The 16,040-nt window shown below is 46.9% G+C and overlaps 1 protein-coding gene across 1 annotated transcript; it reads left to right on the forward strand.

Annotated features, from left to right (window-relative positions):
- Positions 1-7,515: 7,515 nt before the first annotated feature.
- Positions 7,516-14,737, forward strand: LOC102005543 (PRAME family member 20-like). The gene is made up of 4 exons (XM_013510139.1): positions 7,516-7,844; positions 8,242-8,820; positions 9,532-9,935; positions 14,556-14,737. Exons 1-4 carry the CDS (start codon positions 7,516-7,518, stop codon positions 14,735-14,737), a joined length of 1,494 nt encoding a protein of 497 aa, XP_013365593.1.
- Positions 14,738-16,040: the final 1,303 nt, after the last annotated feature.

Consider the following 16,040-nt stretch of genomic DNA (forward strand, 5'->3'; position numbering starts at 1 on the left):
TGCTAACAATTTCAGCATTGCTGAAGACCAAATCCCAAGTCTCCTCCAAGATGTAAACAAAACTCCTAACTGTGAGCCCTTCTACAAATGAAAAGTTAAACTCTCCCAACATTCAATAGCACAAGATAAACATATCATTCCAAACTGTACGAACAGCAAGATATAAAGAAATGAGACAAAAGCAAGTCGGAAATCTAGCAGGTCCAGCATTAAGTCCTGTAGTTCCATGTAGCACATCTGAGGCAATCTGTGGCAAATTGTGAGCTCCATGTGGTTTCACCCCTATGCAACTTGGTGGTTCCACCTCCCAGAGCTTCTCTCTTAGGCCCACTGTGCCTCCTTTATATTGTATGCAGCTTCCCTTTTATGATCCACTTCCTGGCTTTTCCAAACTTCTGATGTCTCCTCTGCCACTTTCACTTCACACTCACAGCTTCACAGACACCCCTCTCAGGGGCACACTTCCTGGATTTCCAGGCCTTTTGAAATGTAGGTGGAAGCCTTTTTAACATCCGAACTTTTTCATTATGCATGCACTTAAACTAGCACCATATGGATGATGCCAAGGTGTGCTGCCAGCTGGACACCTTGTCCAGAGTAGCCAGACTGTCCTCCCTTTGATGTAGGGGTTGAGTTCCCGGATCACTAAGCACTCTGAACCTGATTCTGAGGGACAAACTCTCTATGCTGCTACAGTTCTGGAACTTGGTGCTGTCGCTGCCACCATTCCGAAACATGGCGCTCTGAGGCTTTCCTCTCAAAGCAATGTCCTTCACTTTTTCAGGTTTGAGGCTGCAAAGGGTGGAGACTTGCTGCTCCGCTCTTTGTACTTTTGTTGCTTTCGCTGTTTTCCACCACCATGAACTGCTGCCTTTTGCCATGTGCCATTCTGACTTGAAGCCTGAAACCTCCACAAACTGTGAGCTAAATAAACCTTTCCTTCCTTCATTCTGGGTTTTGTCTCAGCAATGAGAGAAAAGTAACTAACACAGGCATGAACTGTGTGTGAGGTTCTCTTGACCCTTGTATGATATTAAGAAAAGACTGAACAGGAGCCCCATCCTCAGGCATAGTAAGCCAATCTCCTTTCATTATAGGTTCTCTTTGTTCAAAATCACATTGATATGCTGTAACTATAGCATTACATCTGCAAATTGTCACTTCGCAATACCATTTCTGCAGTTAGATAAGCCCTATCATGTCCCTCTATTCCTGTCAGCCTGGTCCTTAATTTGCTCTTATGCTTGGGCATTAAAATTTAAGTACCGGGGCTGGGGATTTAGCTCAGCGGCAAAAGCGCCTGCCTGGCAAGCGCAAGGTCGTGAGTTCGGTTGCCGGTACCGGAGAAAAACAAAAACAAAAAAAAAAAAAAAAATTTAAGTACCGACAAGGAGACAAACAGGACAAGAGTGGGGATGAACGCCTGACAGTTAGGCCTTAAGTGATGAGCCTTCACAATATAATCTAAAATGCTCAAGTAAAATGACCCTTGAGCTCCATTATTCATTACATTGTGTTAATTCTTTTAATAACACAAAGTTAAAATTTGATGTTCTGCCCTCTGCTGATTCTGATGATCTAGGTCAGGTTTATAGGTCACTGGAAATCAGCAGGTTCCCATGATTTCTCCCTGCTTGGCTGTTGCTGGGACTACTGCCTGATGACTAGACAAGGGAGGTGTGAGGCAGTGCTGACCTATGCGGCCTGAAGGTGCTGTCCCTGGAGTTTCCCCACCCACCATATCTACCATTAGTTCTTTCCCCAATTTTAAGGAGAGCACCTGGAAATTTTACTTTCCCATGTATCCACTCTTCTTCTTTCTTTTATTTTTGGCCCTCCTCTCCATCTGATTTTCCTTGTAATTATCATCCTCCCTGATTTACTTTACCATTGGTGTTTTACATGCTGCTGGACTTAATGTTCCAAAAACAGATTTTACCAATACACAAGAGGAGAATGTTTTTGATGACTATTTCACCGTTGCCATGAGCTAATTTTAAACTTTCACTGATCCCACCCCAACGTTCAAAATCTAAGGTTCCTGCCTGTAGAACCCAAGAATTGAACTTAATAATCTCACTCACTATTTTACTTAAGGTACCAGTCTAACTTACTTTCCCGCTTGCTTAAGCAACTTATGCAAGAGTTGTATATAATTCTGCTGCTCTCTAGATTGCTTCTACCCCATTGTCCCAGCTACAGAAACCTTTCTCTGGCACCAAATGCTTTATCTTCAACTTTCCATTTGGATGTCCCCAAGTTCATCCCACAGAATTCTCTCAAGCCTTGAGGCCTCTTCCTTCACTCAGGTGAATGTTTGATTTCAGGCCTAGTTAGAATGTCCCTGTTCAGACACCAAGTACAGCGAACATGTCCAATATCCTCAACTGCCTCTATGAGGGGTACAGTGAAAGGATGGAATAAGAAACAGAGGCAGATACATGATGGGAGACTAGGAGTTTTTGAGAAGTGGTCTCACATGTAACTCAGGCTGGCCTTGAGCTCTCTGCATAGACCAGGATGGCCTCAAACTCATGGTGATTTTTCTGACCTAGCCAACAGGACAATGCCACCAAACCTAGCCCATTTATCTTTGAAATTTTTAAATTTTAAGACAGGGTCTCACTAAATTGTCAAACTGCACAAGCTTGGCTCAAACTTGCAGTACTCTTGCCTCTGCCTCCCAGAGTGCTGGGATTTCAGGCAGGGGCCACCAGGCCTACTTTTCACCCAAGTCTTCACGACCCTATGTGGTCCCTCTCCTCCCTGAATGGACACATGATCTACTGTCAGGAAATGCAGAGCTCAAGATACCACTGATATGTAGACTTGCTGTTGTGCTTACCCTGAGGATGAAGTGACTCACTTACACAGGTGTTCTAAATCTGGAATATTTTGATATTATCTATGTGCCCAAAGATCCCCCAACCACAGATTTTCAACTTTGATATTCTTCTGCCAGTGTCAGGAGAGCATAACCTGCTGTCCCATCTCACACAGAGCTATGATGGTCGCATGAGATTAGAACTCAGCAATGGTGTAGAGCCCATCAGAGCATGGGTCCTGGATTTTCAAGCCTTTTCTTCTTAATTTTCTTTTTTTTTTTTTTTTTTTCTTTTTGAGACAAGCTCTCACTATGCAGTTCGGCCAGGCCTTGAGCTCACTTTTTAGCACAGGCTGGTCTTGAGCTCACAAGGATCCTTCTGCCTCAGGCTGCTGAGTGTTGGGATTACAGGGGTGGGCCAGCACACCTAGTGGGTGGTTCTTAATTGTCAAAATGGAACTTTTAGCTAGGCGTGGTGGCACACACCTATAATCCCAGCACTTGGGAAGCTGAGGTAGGAAGACCCTTGCAAGTTCAGACCAGCCTGTGCTACAAAGTGAGATCAAGGCCAGCCTGAACTGCATAGCAAGACTCTGTCACAAAAAGACAAAGAAAAGATAATTGGAACTTCTCCTCCTCTGTCTGTACTAACCTGTAGAACGCCGGAAGCAACAGGATTACCTGGGTGGAGGCTCAGAATCCACACTGATTGGAAAGCACTATCTGAAGAGGGAGGTGGGATCGGGAGTCAATAAAAGCCTCTGAGGAGCCATCCAGGCCCTGGGAGCCTGGAGTCACTGCCTGAATTCCTGGAAGCCGGAGCACCTGGCCACCTCATCCATCCCTGGTGAGTCACCACCCTCCAGAGCACATGCACCCCTCTACCCTTAGCCAGTCTCCCCTTGACCTGCAGACAGGGATGCCATCAATGTTCCTGTATCTGCAGGTTCAGATGAATAGATGTGAGGTTAGATTTTTGCCTTCATATGCAGATTTGCATTCATCTAAAATAGTTTGTTTTTTCCTATATATAAATATCTTTTTATTTTTTTTTTCTTTTCTCTTTTTGAGACAAGGTCTCTGCTATGCATTCAGAATGGCCTTGAGTCACTTCATAGCCCAGGCTGGCCTCAAACTCACAGAAATCCTCCTGCCTCAGCCTCCCTAGTGCTGGCATTACAAGCATGCTCCACAATGCCTGGCCTAAATATTTTGGTTTCTTTTTTTGTTTGTTTGTTTTTCTCCAGTACCGGGAACTGAACTCATGACCTTGTGCTTGCCAGGCAGGTGCTTTGCCGCTGAGCTAAATCCCCAGCCCCTTCTTTTTTTTTTTTCCTTTTGGGTTTTAAGAGAAGTTCTCACTATGTCATTCAAGCTGTTCTTAAAGATGCTCTATATGCCATGGCGGCCTCAATCTCACAGTAATGCCCTCTTCAGCCTCCTAAGTGCTTGGATTTGAGGCCTGTGCCACCATACCTGTCCATCAAGCCCTAACTTTAGATCCATTAATTTGTTAATATTTTGGCTACAAGGATTAGTACTTAGTACCTTTGCACTGAGCTACATCTCAGCCCATTGATTATGTTTCATTTTTGTACAAATTCTCAAATGCTGCATATTCCAGGATGAATTCAAATTTGTGATTATCCTGCCTCTGCATGCAGTGTAGGGGTTTACATGGCTGTATGATCGCTCATGGTTTATTGTTCTGAGAAGTTAGCATGTTACCTTAGCTGAGAACCCATTTTATTACATCCACAGCTATCAATTTTGGGGGATCTCAGGAGAAGGTTCTGTCACCTCTGCCACAGCATGAGGCAAATTTCATTACCTTTCTAACTTTTTTTGTCTCCCAAAGGCACCAAGTTCCCCAAGCTGGGCTGGAACCTCTGATCAGCCTCATTCGGTCTCATAATGCTGGAATAAAGTCCACGCAGCACCACGGCTGTTTATGGGATATTTAAATACATTCCCTCGTGTTGTGAAAAACTATTATCAAGTTTGTGATCATATGAATGCACAACTTAGAATTTCCTTTTCCTCAAAAAGCTGAAAACGTTTCTATACAATCTTTTGAAAATGTGTCAGTTAGGTGTGGTGGACCATGCCTATAATCCCAGCCGTCTTGGGAGGCTGAGGCAGGAGGATCCCAATGAGTTTGAGGCTAACCAAAGCTCCATAGTGAGTTCGATGTCTGCCTGAATTGTACAGCCAGACTCTGTTTCAAATAGGAAAACAACAAAAAAAAGTGGATGTGTTTCATGCCGATGTCCAACCTTAATTGATAAGCTTCACTTATGTGAGAAGAGGGTGAGAGTATTTACAGCTCAGCATTTTTCATCTAACTTGAAAATGGTCTATAACATTGCTACACAGCCTTTACTACCCCTCACTGGAAATCTCTTAGTGCTGCAGGAAATTCCTGTGACCTGGGAGGAAGAGAGAAAGGGGATGACCTTCCCATTGGGTTTGTGGTGAGCAGACAATCTGCTTTATCAGTTGTAACTGTGAGATATTACAAGGAAGGAGTTGATAACACCAGCATGGCCTTGGGGGCTGTAGTGAGATTTGAAGGGCAGACACAAGTCCTCAGAGCAAGATATCAGAAAACAGTGTTATCGTGCTTTTGTTTGCTTTTTATTTGTAGTTCAGGCTGGGTTAGCCTTAAACTCACTATGTTGCCCAGGATGGCATTGAGTTCCCATGGATCCTCCATCCCCACCTGCAGAGTGCTGGGATTAGAGGTGTGGCCACCACACCTAGCTGATATCAGTACATTCCCAGGGGCGACACGAGGGTTTGCCTAAATTAATTCTGGTGTTAACCTCACATGGCCATGAGCTACTTAGGGAGGAGCTAATCCTCTGAACTGCAGAGTTGCAAAACTGAGCAAGGGTAGGTCATCTTCCCAAGGCCACATAGCTCCCTGAGGGCAGGCACAGAGACAAAATGGGAGGAGAGGAAGTCATTACGATCCATTGATTTCTGCATCACGGACCAGCAGGACAAGGCTATGCTGGGGTTGGGAAGCATTGGGCATTACAGTGGAGAGAGATCCTCCCCAGATTCACTGGAGAGACAAAGAAGAGGGTAAGAGTAAGGAACATTGCAGGAACACAAATGCTGAGGAGTCTGAGAGGTTTCCTTACAATCTGACAGCCCAAATCCTCAATCCAAACTACACATGGTAGAACTTCCCTCCAAGAATGAAAGATGAACAGGTACAACTGTGAACCCCATTCACAGATGAGAAAACCTGAATTTACTAATCTGGGCACAGCCACACACCACAGTTGTGGAGAACTGATTTCAGATAACTCCTGTTCCCCAGATTTCCACAGTGCAAAACCACACCTTGTTTTCATTGCCTTCCCCAAACAGTTCCTCTTCTGTTGAGCTCATTTATGTGCTCTCCCCTTTTCCAGAATACTTCTCCATCTTCCAAGCCTCACCTCCAGCAGCTTCTCATCCATGTACAGTGAAGCCCTGACGTTCATGGGGGTTTTGTTCCTGCAGCACGTGGGAATTGTGAAAAGCTGGGAATTTCAGAGGTGGTCAGAAACATGCCTATAAATATGTGTTGTCATACATTTCTGCTTTGCACAAGCGCTAAATGTGCTATGTGTACTAAAGTAATGTAATTTAATAAAACCTTCTATCAGTAAATCTTCAGAAGGTGCATGGGCCTTTGGTAGCATCTTAGAGATGTTAGGGCTTTAAGGAGAACAAAGTAAAGACAAGATGAGACTGATACATGCTGTATAAGCAGGCAGTTATGATGCAGGAGCCCTGGCGATCTGCAGAGATGGGTCACAGTGCAGCCTTGATCAGCAGGAAGAACGTATAAGGCACTCACATTGGCTATTTGCAAACCTCCCATGAAAAACAACTGTGGAGGACATTTCTGCTTTGCACAAAATTGAGAGGGTTTCTGTGAACAAACATTAATTAGATTTTAAAGGAACATTCAGGAATGACGAAGGCCCTAAACTCCAAACTGTGACTTCATGAGGTTATACTGTATTTTCATCCAGCACTGGGCTTCATGGCCCCAGAAATCTGCAAGTCACTGCTCATACCAGTGAGTGCTCATCCTGCCCAGTCTGTTTCCACTGCCTGGTGATGTATGGGCCAGGGAACCACAGGGAGAGGGTGACGGAGCAGACCTGCTCCTGCCAGCTCTGGTTTAAGAGGAGAATTCAGGATTCTGCAATTATTTACAATAAAAATTCATTACTTAATTTTTCTTAGCCAGGTGCATTGTGGGAAGTGGGAAGTTAGAGATTGGGCCATAGCACTTTCCATTTCCTTGGTTCTATTTCCTTAGGACGAGGATCAGAATATTTCCCAAACCTGGTGGTAGTCAGTTTCAGATTCCTTGGCCTTCATGTCACAGATGGTCCAGAATCTGGGTCCTGTGGTAGGAAATGTGCATCTTGCTCTTACCCTAGTTCATCAGGGAACCATCAGACATTCTTTCTGGGCTTGCTGTAGGCAGAAGTAAGGCTCTGGTACCATAAACCAAAATAGATGTGGGATGGACTGAGTACAATTCCACCCTTGTCAAATCAGGACTTTTTGGCTGCAAGTTTGTTTCCTCATAGGAGAGAAGGATTTTCTAAGCCTTGCCTGAAAAGATGTCTCTCTCCCCAGTGTTTCCCCAGCACCGCTGGCCTTCCAGATTCACCACAATGAGCACCCAGTCCCCACACTTACTACGGATCCTGGCAGTTCAGAGCTTGCTGAGGGACAAGTCCTTGGCAGTGGAGGCCTTGGAAGATTTGCCAGGGGAACTTTTCCCACCAGTGTTCATGGAGGCCTTCAGCAGGGGACATGGGGAGGTCCTCAAGGCCATGGTGCTGTCCTGGCCCTTCCCCTACCTGCCCATGGGAGCGCTGATGAGCATGAGGAAAGTAGAGACCTTGGACACTCAGGTGGATGATGGCCAGATGCCAGAAAGGATGTTCCACGCTGTGCTGGATGGGCTTGATGTGCTGCTGAGCCAGAAGGTTCCCTCCAGGTGAGTGGAGCCCCAGTATCCTGCAGGGAGGGCCCTGAATTCCAGGAAGGGCAGAAAGTGTCACAAATAGTGGGGGCAAAAGGGTGAAGCAGTGGCTTCTGAATGTGCCTGGCAGAGGATCAGAGAAGCCTCGGGCATTGCTGGCCCACCTGGGCAGGCACTGCCAGATTGGAAGCTCAGCTGATGGTGGAGGTGAAAGGAACGAGAAGTTCCTGACTCCTCCCATGGACACCGGGAGTCTGGACTGGACTGGACCCACGAGGGAAAAGAGAAGCAGAGAATTACAGTGTAGAAAGTGTAGTGGAGATAGCCATGGACCTCAGAGATGAGGAAAGCACTGGAGGAACCTGGGTCTTGGCCTAAATTCTCAGAGTCATTTCTGCTTCACCCACAGGAGGTTGAAACTGCAGGTGTTAGATATGCGGGACAAGCAGCAGAATTTCTGGAGAGTCTGGGCTGGAAATGAGTTGGAAGTCTGCTCCGAAGAAGCCATTAAGAAGAGCAAAGGAGAGGAGCCTGGGTCAAGGGGAGCAAAAAAGCAGCCCCTCACCGTCATCTTAGATCTGTGTCTGCATCAGCAACATCTATGTCCAGTTGACCCCTACCTTCTCAAGTGGGTGCAGGAGAGGGAAGATCTGGTGCAGGTGCACTGTCAGAAGCTCTGGGTTACAACCACATGTACCAAAATGGTCACGGAGGTCCTACCAACACTGAACCTTGATTCTGTGCAGGAGTTGAATGTGGGTTGCCGCTGGACACTCTTTACCTTGGCTGAGTTTGCCCCTTTCCTGGGCCAGATGTGCAATCTACAAAAACTGATTCTCTCTGACATCTCTGTGCCTGCAATCCTTTCCCCAGAAAAGACGGAGCAGTTATTTACCCAAATCACCTCTCAGTTTATCAAACTTCACTGTCTACAAGAGATGTATATGGAAGCTGTTGACTTCCTGGAAGGTCACTTGGACTGGGTACTCAGGTAAGGTGTGCAGCTCTCCCTGCAGTCACAAATCCTTTCTCTGTTCTAGGAAGATGGCTGAATAAGGACAGAATGCATCCAAGAGATGTGATAGTGATCAAACACTAGAGAATAAGCCCATTGGCTTTTCACTCCTCAGTGCTGCACACAGTGTCCCTGAGCCAGTATACTAGATGAGCCAGACTGGACAGGGCCACTAGGCTAGGTTTCCAGGATGAGGGGTCAGACACAGTGAGGGTGAGTGTGTGACTTCCTCCTTAAGAACCCCACGTAAGGGAAGGTGCTGAGAAATACCAAGACCTCTCTGATGCCCCAGCAGTCCCCATGAGAAGCATGTACCACAGGATGGGCTGGTGACCAGATGGAGGTGCAGGGGTCTGAGGCTGAGGGCAAGGAGCACAGGTACAGGACAGGGAACAGGCACACAAATTGCTGGCAGCCTCTTTGGCGAGCCCAGTAGCTGTGGCCTCATCCTGCCTGATGTTTGCGTCCTGCCTGGCTCCTGCTGCCCTCATCAGGAAAGAGTTGTGGTTTCTGCTTGGGAGTGAGGAAAGGGGACTGGGGAGATCGAAGATTCACTCAAGCAGGTGATGGTAAATCCACACCAGGTCTAGGCTGACACATGTGATACTTGGTACATCATCTTGTTGTTCCCGCCATTCCCTACTTTTTCCCACCAAATGCACATCTAACTGTCTGGTCTCTCTGCAGGTGCCTCCCGTTCCCGCTGAAGACCCTCTCATTAACTCACTGCCAGCTCTCACACTCTGACTGGATCCAGCTCCCCCAGGCTGAGCAGACCTATTGGCTAAAACACTTGGATCTGAGTTATGTCAGGCTGACTGACTTTGCTCCTAAGTCTCTCCAAATTCTCCTCAAAAATGTTGCAGCCACCCTGACCACCCTGCACTTGGAAAACTGTGGGATCACAGATGAGCAGGTGTGTGCCTTTCTGCCTTCCCTGAGCTGCTGCTCCCAGCTCACTACCTTTTGCTTTGTAAGGAATTTTATATCCATAGACATCATGAAGAAGCTGCTGTGCCACACTGCCAGGCTGAGCAACTTAACCCTGGAGATGCATTCGATTCCTCAAGAAGTTTATGTTCCCAGGAATGGTGCCCTCCAACATAGACTGAACCAGGTTCACAAAGCACTGAGTAGGATCGTGAAGCCACTAAACCACCCCAGGACAGTCTGGTTTTGTATTGTTCACTGTGAAGTCTGTTGCACCTGGCAACTCTGTAATAAGCACCAGACTCCATGTGCAGCCTGCATCCCCATCTAGATGAATGCACATATGATACATTTCCTGCTGGGATCCAGGAATACAGAACTCTTCTTTCAGTGTGAGTGAGAAAAGCACAGGTGAGCCAGCAGGCAGCAACCTTGGAGAATCACTGCCTTGAGATTATATCATCTTTGTGGACTGAGGACCTAGACAGGAGCAGATCTAGGAATTTGAGTTCTTAGATGTCAATTCAGGCTTGAGATGAATGTGTGAATGAATGCAAACACATTCATGCACACATTCATCTCAAAAATAAAGAGATTTGTGGAGAAGGACATTGTAGTTACTATTTTGTGCACTGCTTGAGGCCTGACCAAGCCATGGTTGCTGGCTTCTGGAGGAAGTCTAGCATAAGCATTGTAAGCCCCGGGATCAATACTAGGTGCTTTGCTGAGACATGGGCGAAGGAAGATAACTTGATGTCTTACTGATCAGGTCGCATTCCTGTGATAATTGAGGGGCTGGGGATTCAGCTCAGTGGCAAAAGCACCTGCCTGGCAAGCGCAAGGTCGTGAGTTCAGTTCCCGGTACCGGAGAAAAAAAAACCAAAAAAAAAAAAAAAAAAAAAAAAAAAAAAAAAAAAAAAAAAAAAAAACCTGTGATAATTGAGTTGTATTGTCCTTGCTAAAAGGGTTGATATCCTCCAATTCCTCTGCTGCCTCCTGGGTTGATTCTGAATAAAAAGGTTGCTGAAGATGTTAATCAGGAGTCAGTCAGTCCTAGAGGCTGCTAGCACCTGATCACAGGATTTTGGCTCTCTTGGTTTTCTTTTCTCTTATATATCTGCGGGCACCTAGTTTGGGGGATCTGTTCACCCTGGACAGAGTTGGAGGAGAAGTCCAAAAGAGATTTGCATGTGAATCATGTGGTTTCCTCCATGCTCATTTGTCCCAGTTTCCAGCTCAGAGCTCATGAATCTGCAGTCACTGGGGAGAAAAGGCCCTGAGTTGTCTGGTCAATGTGATTTGGCCTCGGGAGCTCATGGCAATAAATAGAGATATTCCATGTTGTTCATTCCGTCCCATTTTTTGGTTTCTCCAGCCACAGGTTCCCTCCATGCTTCCTGGTTTTTCTCCCCCTTCCTAACATACCCTTGTCACTGGGACTTATTCTATAGCCTGCCAACTGAGCCGCAGCCACAGAAATATCTGTTTCCAGACAATGACCTTCTAGATATCTGGTCTTCACTTGCACTTATCTTTCCTCCTACTTTCCACAAAGCTATGATTATATGCGTGGATCTTTATGCTCAGCTTTTCCTCCTCATTTCTGTGTCCTTCTTTTGGATTAATCTGTGGTTGCCAACATGAAATGCATGTATGGGATTAACTCTGTAATGCAGGGTTCCTCTGGGCAGTGTTGAAGCTGTGAGCCTGCCTGCTGTGGGAGCCACTGGTGAACCCAAGGTGTGAGAAATAAGTGGGAAGCTTCCTGGGAAAGAAAGTCCTTGGGAGATACTGTGACAGCAAACATTTGGTGGCAGGATCCTGTGCCACAAGGGCCACAGCAAGGCCTGGAACAGGCTAAGAGCAATGGGAAAACTCCTTCGCTGGAATCCATGGTGTTACCCTGACACCAAAATCCATGACCCTGGTCATGAGTGCATCTAGGATACTTAGTTTTTGGTCCTTGACTGTGCTGACAAATGCTTTCCTGTGCAGCAGTTGGGGGAGCAGGCATTCTATCGGGCTGAAGTAACACCATAGAGTATGAAAACAAAACACTGAACAGGGATGCAGCTTAGTGCTGAGGCTCATAGCTTAACTGCCAGTAGCATGAAACACAGAGAAAGTCACAAGTCCTTTAGTTCATTTAGATCCAGTATACCTCAATTCCTGAATTTATTTTTAGTCAAAATATATATGCTTCAGCCTCATATTCTTCTCTTTCAGTCTAAAAGCCCTGATGACTGACTGTGGAACCATCCTGCATTGGAAATGTTCCCTGTGGAAAGAACCCTGATACTAAAGGCAAAGGCCATGGGTCAGATACACTAGGATGACAGGATCTTGGGGTTGGACCTGTGTTTCCTCCTCTCCAACCTCCCCAAGGACACTTTGACATGTGTGACCCCCTCTTCTGCCCATAGGAACTGCACACTCAGCTCTGCAGAAGCTTCTGTCTGAGATCTCACCTTCTCAAGCCAGCTCACTCTGCTGGTCCCATTGGAAACACCTCTTTTCTCTTTTGGCACAAAAGAATAAGTGTCCCTCCCTGCCCTCAGGGATACTGCTGGGTCTTAACAGTCACCACTGTAGCAGGACATAGTGACCTACATCTGTAATCCCAGCACTCAGGTGGCTGAGGCAGAAGGATCAGGATCACCATGAGTTGCAGGACAGCCTACGACTCAAGGTGAATTCAAAGCAGCCTGAACTTCATAGTGAAACCATGTCTCAATAAGGCAAAAAAACTCAACATTGAGTTGTGTATTGTTACAGGGCATATAATGCCACTAACTTTGAGGCTGAGACAGACAGGCCACAAATACTTTCTTCATTTCTGTCCTGAGACAGTGACCGGCTGTATAGGTCAGGCTGGCCTTGTCCTCACTGTGTAGCTGAAGCTGGCCTCAAACATGTGGTCATGCTCCTGCTTCATCCTCCCCTGTGCTGGGATTACAGGTGTGCAGCACCATGTGCTCCCTTGGATAATGAGTTTGAATCCAGTCTGCATAACTTCTTAAGACCCTGTCTCAAATATTTTAAAAGTTCTGGGGATGTAGCTCAGCACCTTCCAGGTTCAGCCACTGCTGCTGGTAGGAAAAAAAAAAAAAAAACGTTAGTATTGCTCTTTGTAGGAACTCCCATTTAGTTTCTTAGCCTCATTCAGAGAAAAGTCTTCTGGTCCTCAGACCTGATTCCTCAATAACAGAGGAATCATTTATATTGGGTCCCTCATGGGGTCCCAGTGGAAATGTCCAGCTCCTTGCTTACCTCCCCTTCTTACTGGGGCCCAGTTCTGTGGGCATCTCTCACACCCTCACTGGCTCTACCTTGCCATGCTGATTGGCATATGATCCTCAAAATTCCAAGTCAACTGTTTATAGACAGTGATTTCTCTCCTGTGCTCTGTGGGGTGACATCATTTTTTTTATAATACTGTCATAACTTTGATTTTGTTTTTGGTGGTGGTCCTAAGATTGGGGACTCTGCATTGATCTACCACTTCAGCATATTTTTAGTTGATTTTTCCATTTTAATGCTGAATGATTGACTGACTGACTGATTGTGATTCTAACTGCTGAATGCAGAGCCATTGCTTTCAATTGCATCTCCATCCCTGTTTATTTTTTATTTTAAGACTGAGACCTGGTGAAGTTGTTACATTTCACAGGTTGGTTTTGATCTGTGGCTCTCCCGCCTTATCCTGGGCTACACAGAGTCTAAGACCAACCTGCAATAATACATAGTGAGACCCAAATAAAAAAGAAGAAAGGAAGAAAGTGATAAGTCTTAAGGCAGCCTCCCTGTGGGGGACTTAAGCTCTCAATAATAAAAACTCCTTCCTCTTCACCTGTTTCCCCGCAGTTCCCCTCCACAAAAGCCAGCCCCAACCACATCCACCTTGGCTGAACCAGATGTTCAACTCTGAGGAACAACCCAGGCCACTCAGGTTGTTTTGGCCACAATACAAAGTAGAGAATGAGTCTATTTGGCCACCTGAGGGTACTCTTGACTTCAACATCCTGCGGGGCTTAGACAATTACTGTCCCTGAAATGATAAGTGGTCCAAGTTGCCTTATGTCCAACCTTTCTTCCCTCTTTGTAACAAGCCTCAACTCTCTTTCATGTAGCCTCCAGGAGATTCTCCAGGCTAAATTCCCTGCCTTGCAACACCTCCTCTCTGACAACCCTTCCCAAACTTCCTCCTTCCCTGAGCCGCTTGATGACCCACCCCTTAGGGAATGATCAGCCCTTCCCCAGGCCAACCCTGATGTCCCTCCAGATATGGCTCCACGGTGAACTCAACCCCTGAGTCACCTCTCCCTTCCCCACCTACCTCCCACAGCCACTCCAAAACTGTCTCGTGGGCTGCTCTGCTTGCTCCTCCCCTCCTGCCCCTATGTGGGGTTTTCCCTCTGAGACAAGTGGCAGGAGCAGAGGGACTCGTCTATGTCCATCAACCTTGGTCACTCCCCGATCTTTCACAACCTTGGTCTCGGCTTTCACTTCTGACCCCTCCTCGTACACCAGAGTTCCAACACCTGACCCAAATGTACCAACTTACTTGGAATGACCTCTACACTCTTTTCTCATCCACCCTCAGCCCAGAGGATAAAAAGAACATGTGGCTAGCCGCCTGGGCCCGTGCAGATAAGACACACCATACAGATCAGACCTTCCCATGGGGGAACAGGCAGTCCCTAGGGTTGATCCCTGATGGGACTACCAACCCAACACTCCAGGTCCTCTAGCCCAAGATCGAATGATCTGCCCTTTGGCAGGCCTCAAAAAGAAAGCCCGTAAGGCGGTAAACTGGGATAAGCTGCGTGAAATCAAACAGAAACCCACTGAAAACCCCACCGCCTTCATGGCATGCCTATCGGAGGCCTTCACTAAATTTACACACCTCAACCCAACCTCAACAGAGGGCCAACTGGTCCTCAACACCTCCTTCATCTCTTAGTTAACACCTGACATTAGAAAAAACTCAAATGCCTTGAGGAGGGACCCAACACTCCCCACTGTGAGCTTTTAAACCTGGTCTTTAAGGTCTTTAATGGCCATGAAGACACGGAAAAGGAGGAAAAACTTGCCCACACCAAATAAAAATGTTCACTCCTTGCAGCAACTCTCAAGCTTCAGGCCCCAAACAGTCCGATCGGCTCCCAACTGACAAGCAGCCTCCAGGGGCCTGCTTCAAATGTAGACAAAAGGGCCATTGGGCACAGTTGTGCCCTAATCCCCTACTGCCCCTGAGATCCTGCCCACAATGGAAACAAACTGGACACTGGAAGGTAGATTTCCCCTTCCTACAATGGGAGGGGTCCTCTGCCCCTGCTCAGCAGCCCAAACCTCAGTCCGCCCTGACGGACCTGCTTGGATTGCCTGGAGAGGACTGATGGGGCTGGTACTCCAAGCCTCTGCTGACAAGGCCAGTGAGATCCTGCTGTCCTCTGAGGAGCCCAAGGTAAAGGTCCAGGTGGCAGGTGAGTCAATTCCCTTCCTTGTTGACACATTCTCCCAGCTTTTCTGGTCAAATATTCCCATCAAATATCATGGTTGTTGGGGTTGGGGTTTCTCCCCACTGCCCCTCACCATAGGCCCCTACCTTGCTTGACTGGCTCTAGGTTATTTACCCATTCCTTCCTCATAATGCCTAGGTGTCCCACTCCCTTACTGTGGTAGGATGCACTCGCCAAACTACACATCACACTCTCCTTCCCAAAACCCTTTGTGCCATCGCTGCTGCTAGCCTCCTCCATTTCCCCTGTCCCCACCCACAGATAACCAGACAGACCCCTCCTTTTCCATTTGACAATGTCAATCCAATGGTTAAGATACCTCACAACCTGCAGTGGCTCGACACCATTGTCCCGTTATTGTGACTACCCAGGATCCCTCCAGTTTTCCCAAGCCCCCCCCCCAGTTCCCTATTTTGCTCAGACACTGACTAGGGTTGAAGGCCCTTATTGACCGGCTCCTCGACCAAAAACTCCTCACCCCTACACTCTCCCCATACAACTCCCCTATTCTCCCCATAATCAAACCTAACAACTCTTACAGGCTTGTCCAAGACCTCCACATCATTAACTCAGCTATCCGCCCTGTCAGCCCTGTAGTCCCTAACCCATACACACTTCTCAGCCATATCCCACCAGGCACAACCCATTTCTCACTTCTCGACCTTCAGGACTCTTTCTTCACTATTCCCTTACACCCCTCCTCCTACCCACATTTTGCCTTTACCTTGGAAGACCCCATCACAC

This window comes from Chinchilla lanigera, unplaced genomic scaffold (genome assembly GCF_000276665.1).
Source record: "Chinchilla lanigera isolate Chin_1 unplaced genomic scaffold, ChiLan1.0 scaffold00214, whole genome shotgun sequence".
Classification (NCBI taxonomy): domain Eukaryota; kingdom Metazoa; phylum Chordata; class Mammalia; order Rodentia; family Chinchillidae; genus Chinchilla; species Chinchilla lanigera.

Excerpts from the sequence above, each read along its gene's own strand:
- LOC102005543 (XM_013510139.1), top strand. The coding sequence starts at position 7,516 with ATGAGCACCCAGTCCCCACACTTACTACGGATCCTGGCAGTTCAGAGC. Across the intron at positions 8,821-9,531 it reads CACTTGGACTGGGTACTCAG|GTGCCTCCCGTTCCCGCTGA; the intron begins GTAAGGTGTGCA and ends GTCTCTCTGCAG. Across the intron at positions 9,936-14,555 it reads AGTTTATGTTCCCAGGAATG|GCCTCAAAAAGAAAGCCCGT; the intron begins GTGCCCTCCAAC and ends GCCCTTTGGCAG.